The sequence below is a fragment of the Lygodium microphyllum genome, chromosome 12 (assembly GCF_053477565.2).
Source record: "Lygodium microphyllum isolate KBCC chromosome 12, Lygodium_microphyllum_v1.1.10, whole genome shotgun sequence".
Taxonomy (NCBI): Eukaryota; Viridiplantae; Streptophyta; class Polypodiopsida; order Schizaeales; family Lygodiaceae; genus Lygodium; species Lygodium microphyllum.
In genome coordinates this window covers 101,674,627-101,688,391 of record NC_141146.1, presented here as the reverse complement: position 1 = coordinate 101,688,391, position 13,765 = coordinate 101,674,627, and the positions used below count along the sequence as shown (strand labels likewise).

General features: G+C 40.9%; 1 protein-coding gene across 1 annotated transcript in view; it reads left to right on the top strand.

The window, feature by feature from the left end:
* LOC148028105 (protein MID1-COMPLEMENTING ACTIVITY 1-like) overlaps positions 1-8,930 on the top strand; it is a 46,536-nt gene extending 37,606 nt beyond the window's left edge. Inside the window, exon 3 of the mRNA XM_087689788.1 lies at positions 8,020-8,930. Coding sequence (XP_087545914.1) covers positions 8,020-8,316 — 297 coding nt within the window. The 3' untranslated portion in view covers positions 8,317-8,930. The remainder of the gene's footprint in view (positions 1-8,019) is intronic.
* The last annotated feature ends 4,835 nt before the right edge of the window (positions 8,931-13,765 follow it).

The following is a 13,765-nucleotide window of genomic DNA, read 5'->3' as shown; positions in this document are numbered from 1 at the left end:
AAGATCGCATGCATAAACAGCCCGAAAAGATTGAGGAGGTCCGTAGGGTTGTATTCCGGGAAGAAATACCTTTTGGACAGCAAAATGTGCCTGCGGTACAGTAGTAAATATCTGCTGTAAATGAACCTGTAAATGCAGAAAATGATGGTGGAAATGATCAGCTAGCTATTGCCCATGAAAATGAGCCATGACATGTGCAGGAACAGCTAGGACAGTAAGCTGTCAATGCTGATTTGTAGGCTGAAATGCCAGGACAGCATGCTGAAAATGGAAATTTGCAAGAACAGCAAGCAAACAATGACCATTGGGTTAGGAGATCGTCTAGGGCTACTAGACAACTTGACAGGTTTGTTCCTGGTGCAATTAATGTGGCTGATTATGTCATGTTGACAGACTGTAATCAACCGTCTTGCTTCAAGGAAGCAATGGACAGACAGGACAGCAAGAAATGGTATAAAGCCATGCTGTCAAAGATGGAATCTCGTGAAAAAAATGGCACTTGGGACATAGTGCAGTTGCCTTGAGGGCAGAAAATCTTTCCATGCAAATGGGTTACAAGATGAAGGTCACTTCTGGTTCCTCACCAAAGTACAAAGCAAGATTGATTGCAAAAGGATAAGCAAGAGCATGGAATTGACTTTGATGAGATTTTCTCTCCTGTAGTCAAGATGACTACATTGAGAACCATTTTGGGCTTGGTTGCAGTTGCGGATATGGAGTTCCTACAGATGGATGTAAAGACTACGTTTTTACATGGTGATCTACATGAAAACATATATATGCAGTAGCCTGAAGGGTTTGTTGAACAAGGGGAGGAAAAAAAGGTATGTAAACTCAAAAGGAGTTTGTATGGGTTGAAATAAGCACCAAGAGAATGGTATCATAAGTTTGATACATTCATGCAGTCCCAAGGCTTTCATAGAAGTCAAGTGAATCACTACTTGCACACCAAGAAGGCAGCAAATGGCAGCCTGATTATCTTGGTTTTGTATGTTGATGACATGCTGATTGCTGGCAGGGATACTCATGCCTTGGATTCATTGAAGCAAAGTCTTCATGGCAGCTTTGAAATGAAGGATCTTAGTGATGCAAATCACATTCTTGGCATGCGAATACTCAGAGATAGATCGAAAGGCTTACTCTATCTATCTCAGCAGGAGTATATCTCCAAAGTTTTGCAACCGGGGGGGGGGGGGAACAATTGGGATTCCATTGCCTCCATATATGAAACTTAGTGTAGAGGACAACCCTACATCTGATGATGAGAAGGCTGAAATGGCCAAGGTACCATATGCTTCAGCTGTTGGTAGTTTGATGTATGCTATGGTTACTACACGTCCTGATATTGCCTTTGCAGTGGGAGTGGTTAGCAGATACATGGCAACCCCTGGCAAGAAGCATCTGGATGCAGTGAAAGGTATTATGAGATACCTCAAAGGCACAAAGGAGTTGTATATCTACTTTGGAAAGTAGAAGGCATCTGTTGTTTGCTTTACGGATGGTCATACGGACTGTAGAAAGTCCACTTCTGGGTATGTGTTTACTTTCATAGGAGGAGCAGTCTCTTGGATCTCCAGGTTACAAAAGTGTGTTGCGTTGTCTACTACAGAGGCAGAGTATGTGGCTGCCAGTGAGGCATGCAAGGAGGCTTTATGGCTTTCACATCTAGTGGGAGAGCTTGGCATCAGAGAGTTACCTGTTGTTTATTGTGATAGTCAGAGTGCTATCATGCTAGCACAGAATCTTGTCTTTCATGCAAAGACAAAGCACATACAGGTGAAGTATCACTTCATTAGAGATGTACTTGACAGCAAGAGCATTGAGCTTGTCAAAGTGCATACAGATGATAATCCTGCAGACCTTCTCACAAAGGGTCTTCTAGTAGAGCGGTTTGCTCATGGCCGACAGATGATGGGAGTTGCATAGATATATTTATTTTAGCTTTGTACATACCTAGACTTAGCTGATTCTTTTCTCCTCTTAAGGCACATTGCCTTTAGGTGGGAGGTTGTTGGGAATAAAGGGCCATCGTGCCTTTTATATGTGCACGAGTGTGAACACACCCTTAGCACATTGTACTTGCCTATATATATCTATTTAAAAGCCTAAAGTGATACACTCATTATTGTACCAAAAAAACGTGCTCACACTCTACAGTGCTTGCTCTCTCTCTCTCTCTCTTTTTTTCGTAAAAGGTAATTGTATTAATTACGAAAAAAGGTACAAGTTTACATGATTACAAGATACACGAGGGCCCTAGGCCAACGTGTGTAAAATCCCAGAACTAAGCCACGAAAAAGTTCCACAAGTCATGGCAAAGACCCAGAGGAAATTGCTCTCTCTCTCTCTCTCTCTCTCTCTCTTTGTGCATATGACAGTCTGCCTCGATCCTCGTGCCTAATCGATTCCTACATGTAACTTCTCCTATACTTGTAAAACTGTCTTGTACGGCGAATCATTAGAAGGACCTCTATAGAGATTCATTTGTGAAGAGTAGGCATGAGGATCATCCGTTTCCCAAGTAAGAATTGCCTTCTTGTAGTTGTCTTGTTCCAAGTTATTTGCAGCAAGATTTGGCATCTAAGGATGAAAGATAACTCCTAAAATGACATATCACAGGTGCTTCTTCACAAACCAAGCTTTCATCACGGCACTTTAGGTGAGATAGTCAAAACCTTTAAGCTTATCATAAGTAGAACAATTGGGAGGTGCCATTGAAGAGGAGAGGTAGAGAAGATGAAGTAAAGAAGAGGTATAGAGAGAACCACCAAGACTTTAGCCCAGAAAACAGTCCAAGAGTTCAAGCAGTGTAGGCGACAGCTGTACAAACAAGCGACTGCTGCAAAATGAAAAGAGATTAAACAGGAGGCCAAGGCACAGCCAGCAGATGATTAAATGCTGAGTTTGCAGCCCATGAAGCAGCCACAAAGCCTAAGAATACTGTTGCCTAGCCCTAGAGGAGGTGACAGCCTGAAAATGCAGATGCTGCCAGCTAAATGCAGAATGAGCAGGCCTCAAACCAGGTCATACAGCAGGCAGTGTGGTCACCCAGCCCTGCAACAGATGCAGAGATAGAAAGAAAAATTGCAGGTTGCTGGGTACAAAACGCTGACCGAACAGTGCAAGAACCAGGTGGTTTCAGCAGTAGAAGGTGTTGCCCGGGCTGGAAAGAGGTTGCAGCAGTCAAATACAGGGTGAAACAGCCTCAGAATGAGGTAAACACAGACCTGCAGCATCAAAAAACAGCACCAGAGCCTCTAACATGGATGTTAGATACCATATCAGAAGTGGGGGCAGTAATAGAAGCATGAAAAACTGCTGTATTAGACTGCACAAACACCAGACACAGAGAATCGCTGCAAAGAACAAAATGACTCAAGAAGAGAATGCTCAAGAAATGGAATCCATATACCAAGGCACATGACACTACAAGCTTGGGCTCTGAGTCACTTGCAATGGGCATGGTCTCCCTCTCTCCACTAGGATGTGAATGAGATGACTAAAAGAGGGAGCCTCCCTATAAATACCCAAGAAATACCAAAAGTGGGTGACCAGTTTGGCAGCCCCAAAATTGGGTTCCAAAAATACCAATTGGCCAGTAAAATGCTGACGCCCAAAATCAGGGTGGCTTGTCTATACAATCTCCAGCAATCAAAGAGAAATGCCTACTAATAAACATTGACTCACCCTATGAGATGTACAATTTGCTAATGAGGGGGCAGATGAATGAAAGGCTGGTGGTGGGGGGGCCACATGTTGTGCAACTGTGGTTCATGCCATCTTATAATTTGTAATAAACTTTTTTGGCTGATCCCAATGCTTGGAAAGGATGCTTATTCAATGCATGCTAAACATGCCTTTTGCATGAAGATGCAGGCTGCAGCTACCTTTCAAACCCTTGAGTATCTGCAAACATGTCCATTTTCTTGATATGTTATCCTGTGTTTACAGGCAGACCTTTTAATACATTCTGCATAAAAATGTTTTCTTCCTCCTCACGTAGGTTTCCAATTGACTTTGTAATATCAAGCCATCAAGTGCATAGTATAGGGGAGTTTCGGAAACAGGGGAAACGGAAACGGGAAAAACCGGAGTTTTGGAGGTTCAGCCAAATTTTGGAAACGGGGAAATGGTGTTTCGGATTGTACACAAAAAAAAATACAGTAATATGTGGGTATGTAAATATATCAATGTCTACAACAACATGTATCCAAATTTCATACAAAACTGAGTCTTTATGATTACACATTTCACGAGTCACGAGTCACAAGTCACGACTCACGAGTGAAGATTGAGGAGTCAAGACTTAGGACTCAATGGTTGAAACTTAAGACAACTTAACACAATTAAGACTCAATTTTCAAAACTTAAGGCAACAAAATGAATTAGAATTTATGACTCATGAATAATCTATGATCCAAGGAGCAGTGAATATTGAAGACTGACATCAAGATTCAAGAACAATGGAACAAGAATCAAGATGCATAATAAGTGGGATCAAGATACAATGATAGTAACTATGTCATGTGAATAATCTGTCAAAACTCCAAAGTCCAGTGAGGCTATAAGTATCAACATCAATGAATAACTGGCACCTCTAGTTTGGACTCTGCACTACTAAATTGACTCCTGTATATCACGAGTCATGACTCATGACTCATTGATTTTGAGAATCTGTGCACCATCTCCTCATCCGAATCCGAGGACCCTAATCGAGAAGTTGATGAAGCAGCCTCAGCCTCCTTAGACTTTGGCTTTGACTCTGCCTGTGATGCATGACCACGTGTGGCTCTCACGCTAATCCTCCTCTGTATACAAGTCTCATGTACCAGTGCTAATAGCTCCTCATAGAGTATGGAGTAGATATCCCGCTCCTCCTATGGTATCTGCGGAATGTCATGCACCTTCTCTATATCAATCTTGTCAACATTCACCTATAAAGGTGAACGAGACAAAGATATATCATATGGGAGGAGATTCAATATGTTCAATGTTCATACGTAACACAATTTACAATTCAACTTCCAAGCAAATTAGCAATGTCAAGTGTCAAGGACTCAAGGTTAAAAAGTTAATTATACATAATACTAATCATTACCAATTTACCTGTGAAGGCTCAAGGGATAGAGCGGTCCTCTCAAGAAGCTGGAGATTGCAATGGCAAAACACTAAACGCTCCAGCTGGGCAGTTGTGAGCTTGTTTCTCTTTTTGGTGTGGAAGAGAGTCTATGTGCTCCAATTCCTCTTAGCAGGCCTTGAACTACAATCTTGTGAGAGGACCCGAACGATAATGTGTTTCTATTCAAATTTAAGAGATTGAGGTTAAGTAATTAGCAATTGCTAATATGCAAGCCGCAAAATCAACATTTGAGTGGCCAATAGATTACAGAACTTGTTTCCTAGGTTGCATAACACATTAGATAATCAAGATTCAAAATATAAAAGTCACCAGTCACATACCAAAGTAGAAGCACAATTGCTGTATTTCTTCCACCAAGAGACAGACTGAAGTTGTCTCTCTTGAAGCTTAGCTATGGGTCGGTTAAAATGAAGAGAATGATTGCGGAATGCCAGCAAATCATCCTCTACTTTTCTCATCATATCTATATCATCCCCTGTGAGACGCCTCATGTACTCCATGAAGCCCTTCTCTAACTCCTCGCTAGTGTACTGCTCCTCGCTATGCCAAAGGGGATGCAAGATATGTGCGACAACATGGATTGGTTTATGGAACCAATCCCATTGTGCATTCCACACTGCACAAATCTCATCAATCCTATAGATAAAATAAGTTAGAAACTTAGAAGTTAGAATAATGATCAATCATCAAGGAGTCGTTAATACCAAATAATTACATGTGTAAAAGCTAAACAAAAACTTGTCTTGGGGCAAAAAGCTATTGCGAAGCAAATCCTCACCAATTTTATCCATATACTCATATAGAAGCCCCAAAGTACTCCCCTCTATATCAGTGATGCGCAAGACAGTGTAAATAGGAGTGAGACTTTTTACCAATGTCTCTGTCTCAACCCACCAACTCTCTGTGCTATTGGCTCGAAACATGCTTGTGACGGATGGTCTCTTTTTCACAAATCTTATCATGGTTATTGCCGTATTGAAAATGTCATCCACCCAAGATATTTACCCAACATCTTTAATAAGCAAGTCAAGGCAATGGGATGCACATGGAGTCCATACTATGCTAGGAAACTCCTCAAGCATACGTCCCATAGATACACAATTGCTTCAATTATCTGTCACCACCTGTACCACATTTTGGACTCGTATGTCCATGATGACCTGTTGTATGTGCTCCCAAATGAAAGCTCCTGTGATGGTAAGACCTAAGGTAGAGGCATCGATGGCCTTAATGAATATTGTGCCTTTACATGAAGACACCAAAACATTGTAAACATTCCTTTGGTGCATATCTGACCATCCATCGCATAATATTGTGCATCCATATTTCACCCATGTCTCCTTCAAGGGCTCCAATTGAGCCTCTATGGATGCTTTCTCCTTTCGAAACTCCCGTGTACGTAATGCATCTGTGGATGGGCCTTCCCACTCACACCCTTTACTGCCCTGATTTTCTTCTTTCATTGATGTGTAGTGGCCACATTGAAAGGAATAGTACACTGAATAAATAAGCGTGTGAGTTTCCTAGTTGCCTCCACAATTGCCTGCCTCTGAAGTCCTGCATGGACACTTGCACCATGCAAGGAGTCCTTTTTCCCACCACCACTAGAAGATGGCAACGTGATCCTTTTTGCACTTGGACCCAATACGAATATGGATGCAGTTCTTTTTTATGGGCCACTAGCACCTCCAATTTGGCTAGCGCCATTAGGCCCACTAGCCTCTCTTTGCCCCACTTGTGCTTCATTAGCCCGATGTGGTGTTGATTCATCCTCTTCTAGCTCAATACCCATACGCTTTCAGCGCCAAAGATGGAGACTTCCTGTTACTTATGCTAGCACATTTGCACAAGGCCCTATGTCTTTGTTGGGAATGCGTGCCAAGTGGTCTTTCACGCGCGTTACACTCCCCGATTTCTCCAATCCACAATAGTTGCATCGCCACTTCTTTGATCCGCCGGAGCCCTCGTATCCCTTGATTGGAGTGACATGCCTCCAATATGGGTTTGGCACCATGATATGATTAGCCTTTAGGACCTAGGTAATGGATTAAAGGAGGAGGAGAAGAAGAAGAAGGAGAATAAGAAAGAAGAAAGAAGAAGGAGGAGAAGGAGAAGCAGAAGGGGAAGGAGAAAGGAGAAGAAGGAGAAGGAGAAGGAGAAGAAGAAGAGCTTAGAGGAAGAGGAAGAGGAAGTTGAATCGCGATCCGGCGCTGGATAACCACTTCGAAACGGGCCGTAGGATCCCGAAACGGCGGTCTCCCGTTTCCGTCCCGGTCTGAAATGGCGGGTCCGTTTCGGCACTGCCAAAACAGCGTTTCGGGATACTATGATTAAGTGCCATTTCAAGTCTATACCACGATGTCAAATCTGGTGTATATCTCATATATAACCTACCATGATACAGATTGTGAGGGGGGGACTTCTCTGTTGTGATCATTTTTCTATCTTTATATTTTCCTGCCTGGAAGTTAAGCCATCACTGAGATGCACCTTGGTTGCTTGAGGAAAGTTGCTTTGGACTTGATACTAACAATTGGAGGATGAGACATGACTGTTAGGTGTTGCTCTTGCCTCTCTTACCTAGCTTTTCATGTGTCCACAATGGTATTCTAAAGAAGGAAAAGAAAAGGTCCAGCTATTTGGAGACTTCCTCAGGCATCAATTCGCACTGACGTTACTCAGTCTGTCCTGTGTGGTTTTCACTGTTGTACTGCATGCACATTCTTTTGAACAACAACCCATTTTGGGATGCATTCAATTTGCTTAGCTGTCTTTATGCAGCTCATGTGCGAGGGACGCAGCAAAGGAGGAAGGAGCATGAGAGGGAAAGAGGGAGCAAGGGAGATCGCTCTAATTTATGGTGTTGTCAAAATGTGCAGGAACGGTTGTGGGACATAGAGAAAGATCAGCGCATGTATGCATTAGACAAAGAAGAGTCTGAGGTTCGTGAGACAATCTTAAAGCCGGAGATGACTGAAAGCGATGCCCGCATCTTGGAGAAGTCTCTTTCGCGAAGCTATCCAGGTCTAAGTTTTGATAAAATGCTTGAGAAAGAAAAAGAGAAGCTCACAGTAGAGCTTGAAAGGGCGCGAGATACCATGCAAAAGGATACTGTGGATGTGATTGATCATCTGATCAATGTAACTGAAAAACGTATTTCCTGTGCTTCTCCTTGAAGCTGTCATGTTTATCCAGCTCATATGATATATTCAAGAGTTAAGTCTAGATATTTGTCTGAAAATGAGCTACTGGATAAAAGGCAGAATCACGCTTGGATTTGGGCTTATGTGTGGCATCAGAATTGCATTATATTTTATATTTTGACTTAAAGCTGATGATAGTGAACTGCGACTATAGCAATCAGGCTAAACTACATATAAACTGGCTAAACTACATGGATTTTTATCTGGATTTCTGGTCTAGTAGTTTGGTTTAAGCAGACTATCACATTAGCATAATACAATGTAGATCGTCATTCTGCCTTCATTCATGATGGAAATGGGATGCAGTTGGAATTCTCTCTCTGCTTATAAACTATGATTTTAAGGTGATACAAAAAGGTGGAGTCAGTAGACAGCTTCCTTTCTGGAGGCAAGCTTTCTTACATTCAGCTCCTGATCATTTTCCAGAACATATTCTTGCTCATTTCTACCTCGAAAGGCAAGCTCTTACCTGTCTCACAAAGCTGTTGCTCACTTCTCTCTCTTATCTGCTCTTGTTGATTTTCTTGTGGGAACTTTCAGTATTTGTTTTCCCATGTTGATGCTAATGCAAAAAAGTGTCACTTCTTGTCAATTTGGTAGTGTAGGAGTAACAGACAGTAGTCAATATCTACATTCTAGGGAGGATTCAAATTGGTCTTGCAACCAGATGATTTCTGCTGAGGACATTTAACTACATTGTTTGTCTTGTGTAGAAGGGGCCACATTCTGGCAATCATTTTCCTTAATAGCAGTTAAGCCCTATTATTCAGGCTGCTAACTTCACCTGTGGACATTTTGACATCTTTGTATGCCTTTGGCTTATGGCAGTGTGACTATTATAAAGGGTGAGATCAGTCTCGTTTTGTTTCATGCTTTAATCATGCATAATCTAAAACTAATTGCTTTTAGGGGCATGATCAGATACATATTTGTGTCTGAAATTATTCGATGCAGACCTAGTGTGGCTGCTGATGCAGGCTATATATACGGCTTCACCATTTGAGGCAGACCTGTTGGGGGTTGGTACCTAGCTAGCTTTCATTGTGGCTTGCTATTACATGAGATGTGGCACCTACTTCACTGTCTTCAACCCAGAATACCACTTCAGTTGAGAAACATCTAGAACCTATGCCAATAGAGCTTATATGGGCTTTCCACCCTTGATCCAGAAGTATCTCTAGAGGAGCTCATAAGGAGTATAGTGGATGCTTTACTCAATGGAGCAACTAATGGCGTATCTTGGAGATTAGTGTTCTACTGCTCCAGTAAGCACGTAGGTAATTGTTGAATCTATTGTTATGAGCCCCCCATATGAGAAGGCGTTTGTGAACAACATATTATCTAGTAAGCCTCGGCTTCAATATTGGATGGTGGTTGTGGCAAGCTAGAGACGCCTTAGAGAGGATTGACACATTGCCCACTTGGCTATATACATGTATAGTCTTATTATGCTAAGTTCTTATTTGGAGGGTTTGTCACAACGCAACTTTTCCCACCAGACTTCTTGGGGGGAGGTGTAAAGGGGGCCAAAACCCCTCTACGGGGTTTACTAGGGAGCATGCCCCCCTTCCCCCCCAAGTGATCCAAAGGGCTATTATGCTAAATACCATGCATGATTCATGGACCTATCAAGTATCTATGTTCGGTGGTTAGTCTTGTTTTCACGCTTGAAAAATATGCATGCAACTATTTAACGCAATAGTTTGTGGCTTATTTAATAAGCTTTAGCCATGCTTTGTTGTATACACAACCTATGCTCTCTCTTATTTCTTGAGTGCTATCGAGCCTTTATAACAAAAGCACATGGTTGGGAAGCATTATTCATCTATTGTAATAATCTACAATAAACATAGTTATTAATTCTCCATATTCTATGTTCATCACTTGCTTACAAATTTCTTGTACTTTGTTGCATTTTCTTTTATTTCATTGCATGCACAAAATGTAACTAGAAGTGTCCCTCAAGTCACTTGGTTCTTTCAATTGATTGATATGAGGATGATTATGGCATCATATTAAACAAATTACTATAGGACATTACACTTTGGATAAGTAGTCAAAGATGCTCATGTGATACCTAATATGGAGGAAGAAGTTTGATTATCTAACAAAGCTTGAGAGAGAATTGTACAAGACCTTTTTCGGGTAGGATAACAAAAGAGCATAGAGAATGCTTCAAGAAAGGAACTTCCATTGTAATTAGTGCACTAGAGGTATGGCATATATAATGATAGGGATCTATATAATGTCCCATTGTGATTAGTGCACTAGAGGTATGGCATATCTATGATAGGGATCTATATAATGTTTCATGAGAACCATTGATACCTCATCCCATTGTAGCTCGGCCAACCATTGGTGCATTATTCACATAGAGCATAGTTCTAAAGGCCATCAAAAAATTACACACATGCATGGCTCAAGGATAGGATGGCATAGTGGGGGAGGACTTTTTATACGCCATGCATGCACTATCTTCAATTTTGGTACACACGTTAATATCATTATTTGCCAGGATTTTCGAAGTGGGTGGATTGAGAACACGATTGTGCCACTTCAAGAAAGGAGAATATATGATCCCTAACAGTTATCAAATTACATGATTGGACAAGCCAAGATGTATGAATCTATTTGTGAGTGTGACTTCAGTCATTTGAGTAGAAAAATATAGATATAGGTACAAAGCTTGAGGCAAGCTTGCTTTTAGGACATGCTACACTTTTTACATCATGTGCATACACTTGGAGCAGTCATTGAGGGTTGAGCTCATGGGAAGGGAATTCATTGCTATTTTGTGGACCTTGAGAAAATAATTGGTACCACACCACATGCTTGATTGATGAGGAGCTTGCATGATGAGGTCTACCAAATGAGAGAAGGTGCGGGATATGTGCACTCTGAGTCTATGATCAACTAAGCACAAATGGTGGTGTGACAAAATGCTCATTTTAGACTCACTAGAAGGCTCATAATGATTTCTAGAAACATTGTGAACCTTTTGTACCAAAAGAGACCTCATGGTGAATCTAGGGAAGATTAAAATTATGGTATTCAAGACCACTCATGCATGGGTGATCGAAGCATGGGTTTTCTTTTGGTGGAGAGCTCATTGAGATTATTAGGTCTTGTGTGTATGAGGGCATTACTTTTAAGTGTTCTGAATTCTGCATGCAAAGTTGTAGATGCAAGGTTGGTATGTTGATATGCAGCCTTAGGTGTCCTAGGCTGACAATGTGCAATTACAAAATTCTAAGATCCACACACTATGTTATGGTTATTTGAGACACTAGTCATACCAACCTTTTTATATGTAGGAGTGATTTAGGGGCCTAGCTTGTATCACACTAGGGAGAGCCATTGGTATTACGACTAGTTTATATGGATAGGGAGGTTTGAGGACACAACCCTAGAGGACCACATGTGCTAGATATGTGGACTGGAGTTGAATTTAAGGAGCACTACATCTACAAATGTACGTTATACTATAAGATTAAGGGGAGGTACCAATGCCCTTTTTGGAGGGTTTTGGACATCTATACCAAATCATGGAGTTCGAGAATCAAAGATGTTCAGGGATTTCCTATCAAAGATCCCCTCTTGTAAGATAGGAGTAGATACCATTGACAACCAAGATAGAGAACCTTGATTGAGTTCTTTTCCAAGGTAAGCACTAGTATGCTAGGGCAAACTATCATCAAAAGGAGTCACCTTGGAGTAGGCCATGACCCTAGGTAGAGTAAGACACCAAGACCTTTTGGGGGGCTCCTTATTGCCCTTATCACTTATAGATGGAGACCATCATCCCCCATCATAGAGGTGTCTATTGAGATACCTTATCTCAAGATGCCATAGCTTAGTGTTGAGATGTCAAGCTCAACACGAGCTGCCGTTCGTGTACTTGGATTATCGTTTTCACATTCATATCATAGACGTGGTTGGTACTTGCATGACAAATTGTTCTAGCGATACTTTATAACATCATCCACCTATCTAAGCTCTAGGATATCGATTCAATCATCTTTCTAGTCAGCGTGTCCACACTATGGACCATTGGTATATTATGTATATTGTATTCTCTCTTTATTCTTGTAGATTGTTTTAGTGGAGAAGAAGAAGAAGAAGACTAGGGTTTTTACTTCCTATCTTGTGTGCTTTCTTTGTGTCTTGTGTGTCTTGTAAGAGCTCAAGCTTCCTCTCTTTCTGTCTTCCCCCCAATGTTTTCATGGTATCACAGTAGCATTCAAGTGAGGAGATGTGAGCCGCAAGCACAAGTGTCTACAAGGAAGCCTTGTTATTGACTATACCTATGGAGATCTCTCTCTAACAATCTCCGATTGACGAGCCCTTTTGGTGAGCTTAAAGTGCTTGAGGGAGTGTAACAAACCTTTGGTGTGATTGGATTTGCGTTTCGGGTGTGTTTCGGTCACCGTTCGGGAGTTATAGAAGACTATTAGAATGTGTAAATTTGGTAAGGTTCACAAACTTCACAAACCTCATCATTTTACAAAGAGGTTGTAGGTGTTGGGTGCAGTAAAAAATATTTGTAGACTTATAATGTCTAACAGTCTCCAAATATGAATAGGTATATATATGATGCAAACAATCCTGTAGAAATATACAATAACTTGCTCAAGTTGTTTGGTACAAATACAAAAGCTAGAAAGTTGCAATTGAAGTCCGAGTTAAATAATGTCAAGCGTGACAATCTATCTACCAACGACTATGCATTGAAGATTAAGAGCATTAATGAATCTCTTAGATCTATCAAAGTGTAGGCTGATGATGATGATATAGTAGTTGCATGTTTGGATGGTTTGGGTGAGGAATACAAGCAATGTCCACCTCTAATTTTGTTGATCTAATATATCTATGTTGATATTAGAAGAGAAAAACTTGGCTCTTGCTACATCTTTATCACAAAGCAAAAATAGTTTAGAATATGTGTTCTACTCTAATATAAGTAGAGGTAGAGGTCGTAGTGGTAGAGGTTGGAGTAGTGGTTGCTATGGGTAAAATTAGGGACAATCTCAAGACTCACAAGAGCAATTATATATAGGTGGTAGGGGCCAGTCTTGAGGCAAAGGGAGCCATAGAGGACATGGTAAATAGAATGCATGTTATAATAATATAGAATGCTATAATTGTGGTAAGAAAGGTCATATTACATATGACTATCTAAAAATGAGAAGAGGTGGAAACGATAAAAATGGGAGAAGGCAACATGATAATTATTCATCTACAAGTAATGATGTTGATAATGAGAAGTTATTTGTTATGTAGTACATGATGAATGTAGTGAATGTAGATGCATTAGTAGTAATGACTGATGGTGTATAGTATGTGGATTCAAGTGCCTCTAACCATATTACATCTAATGGAGAATGGTTTAGAAAAATAAAAAATCTACTTAGTTTTGTGAAAA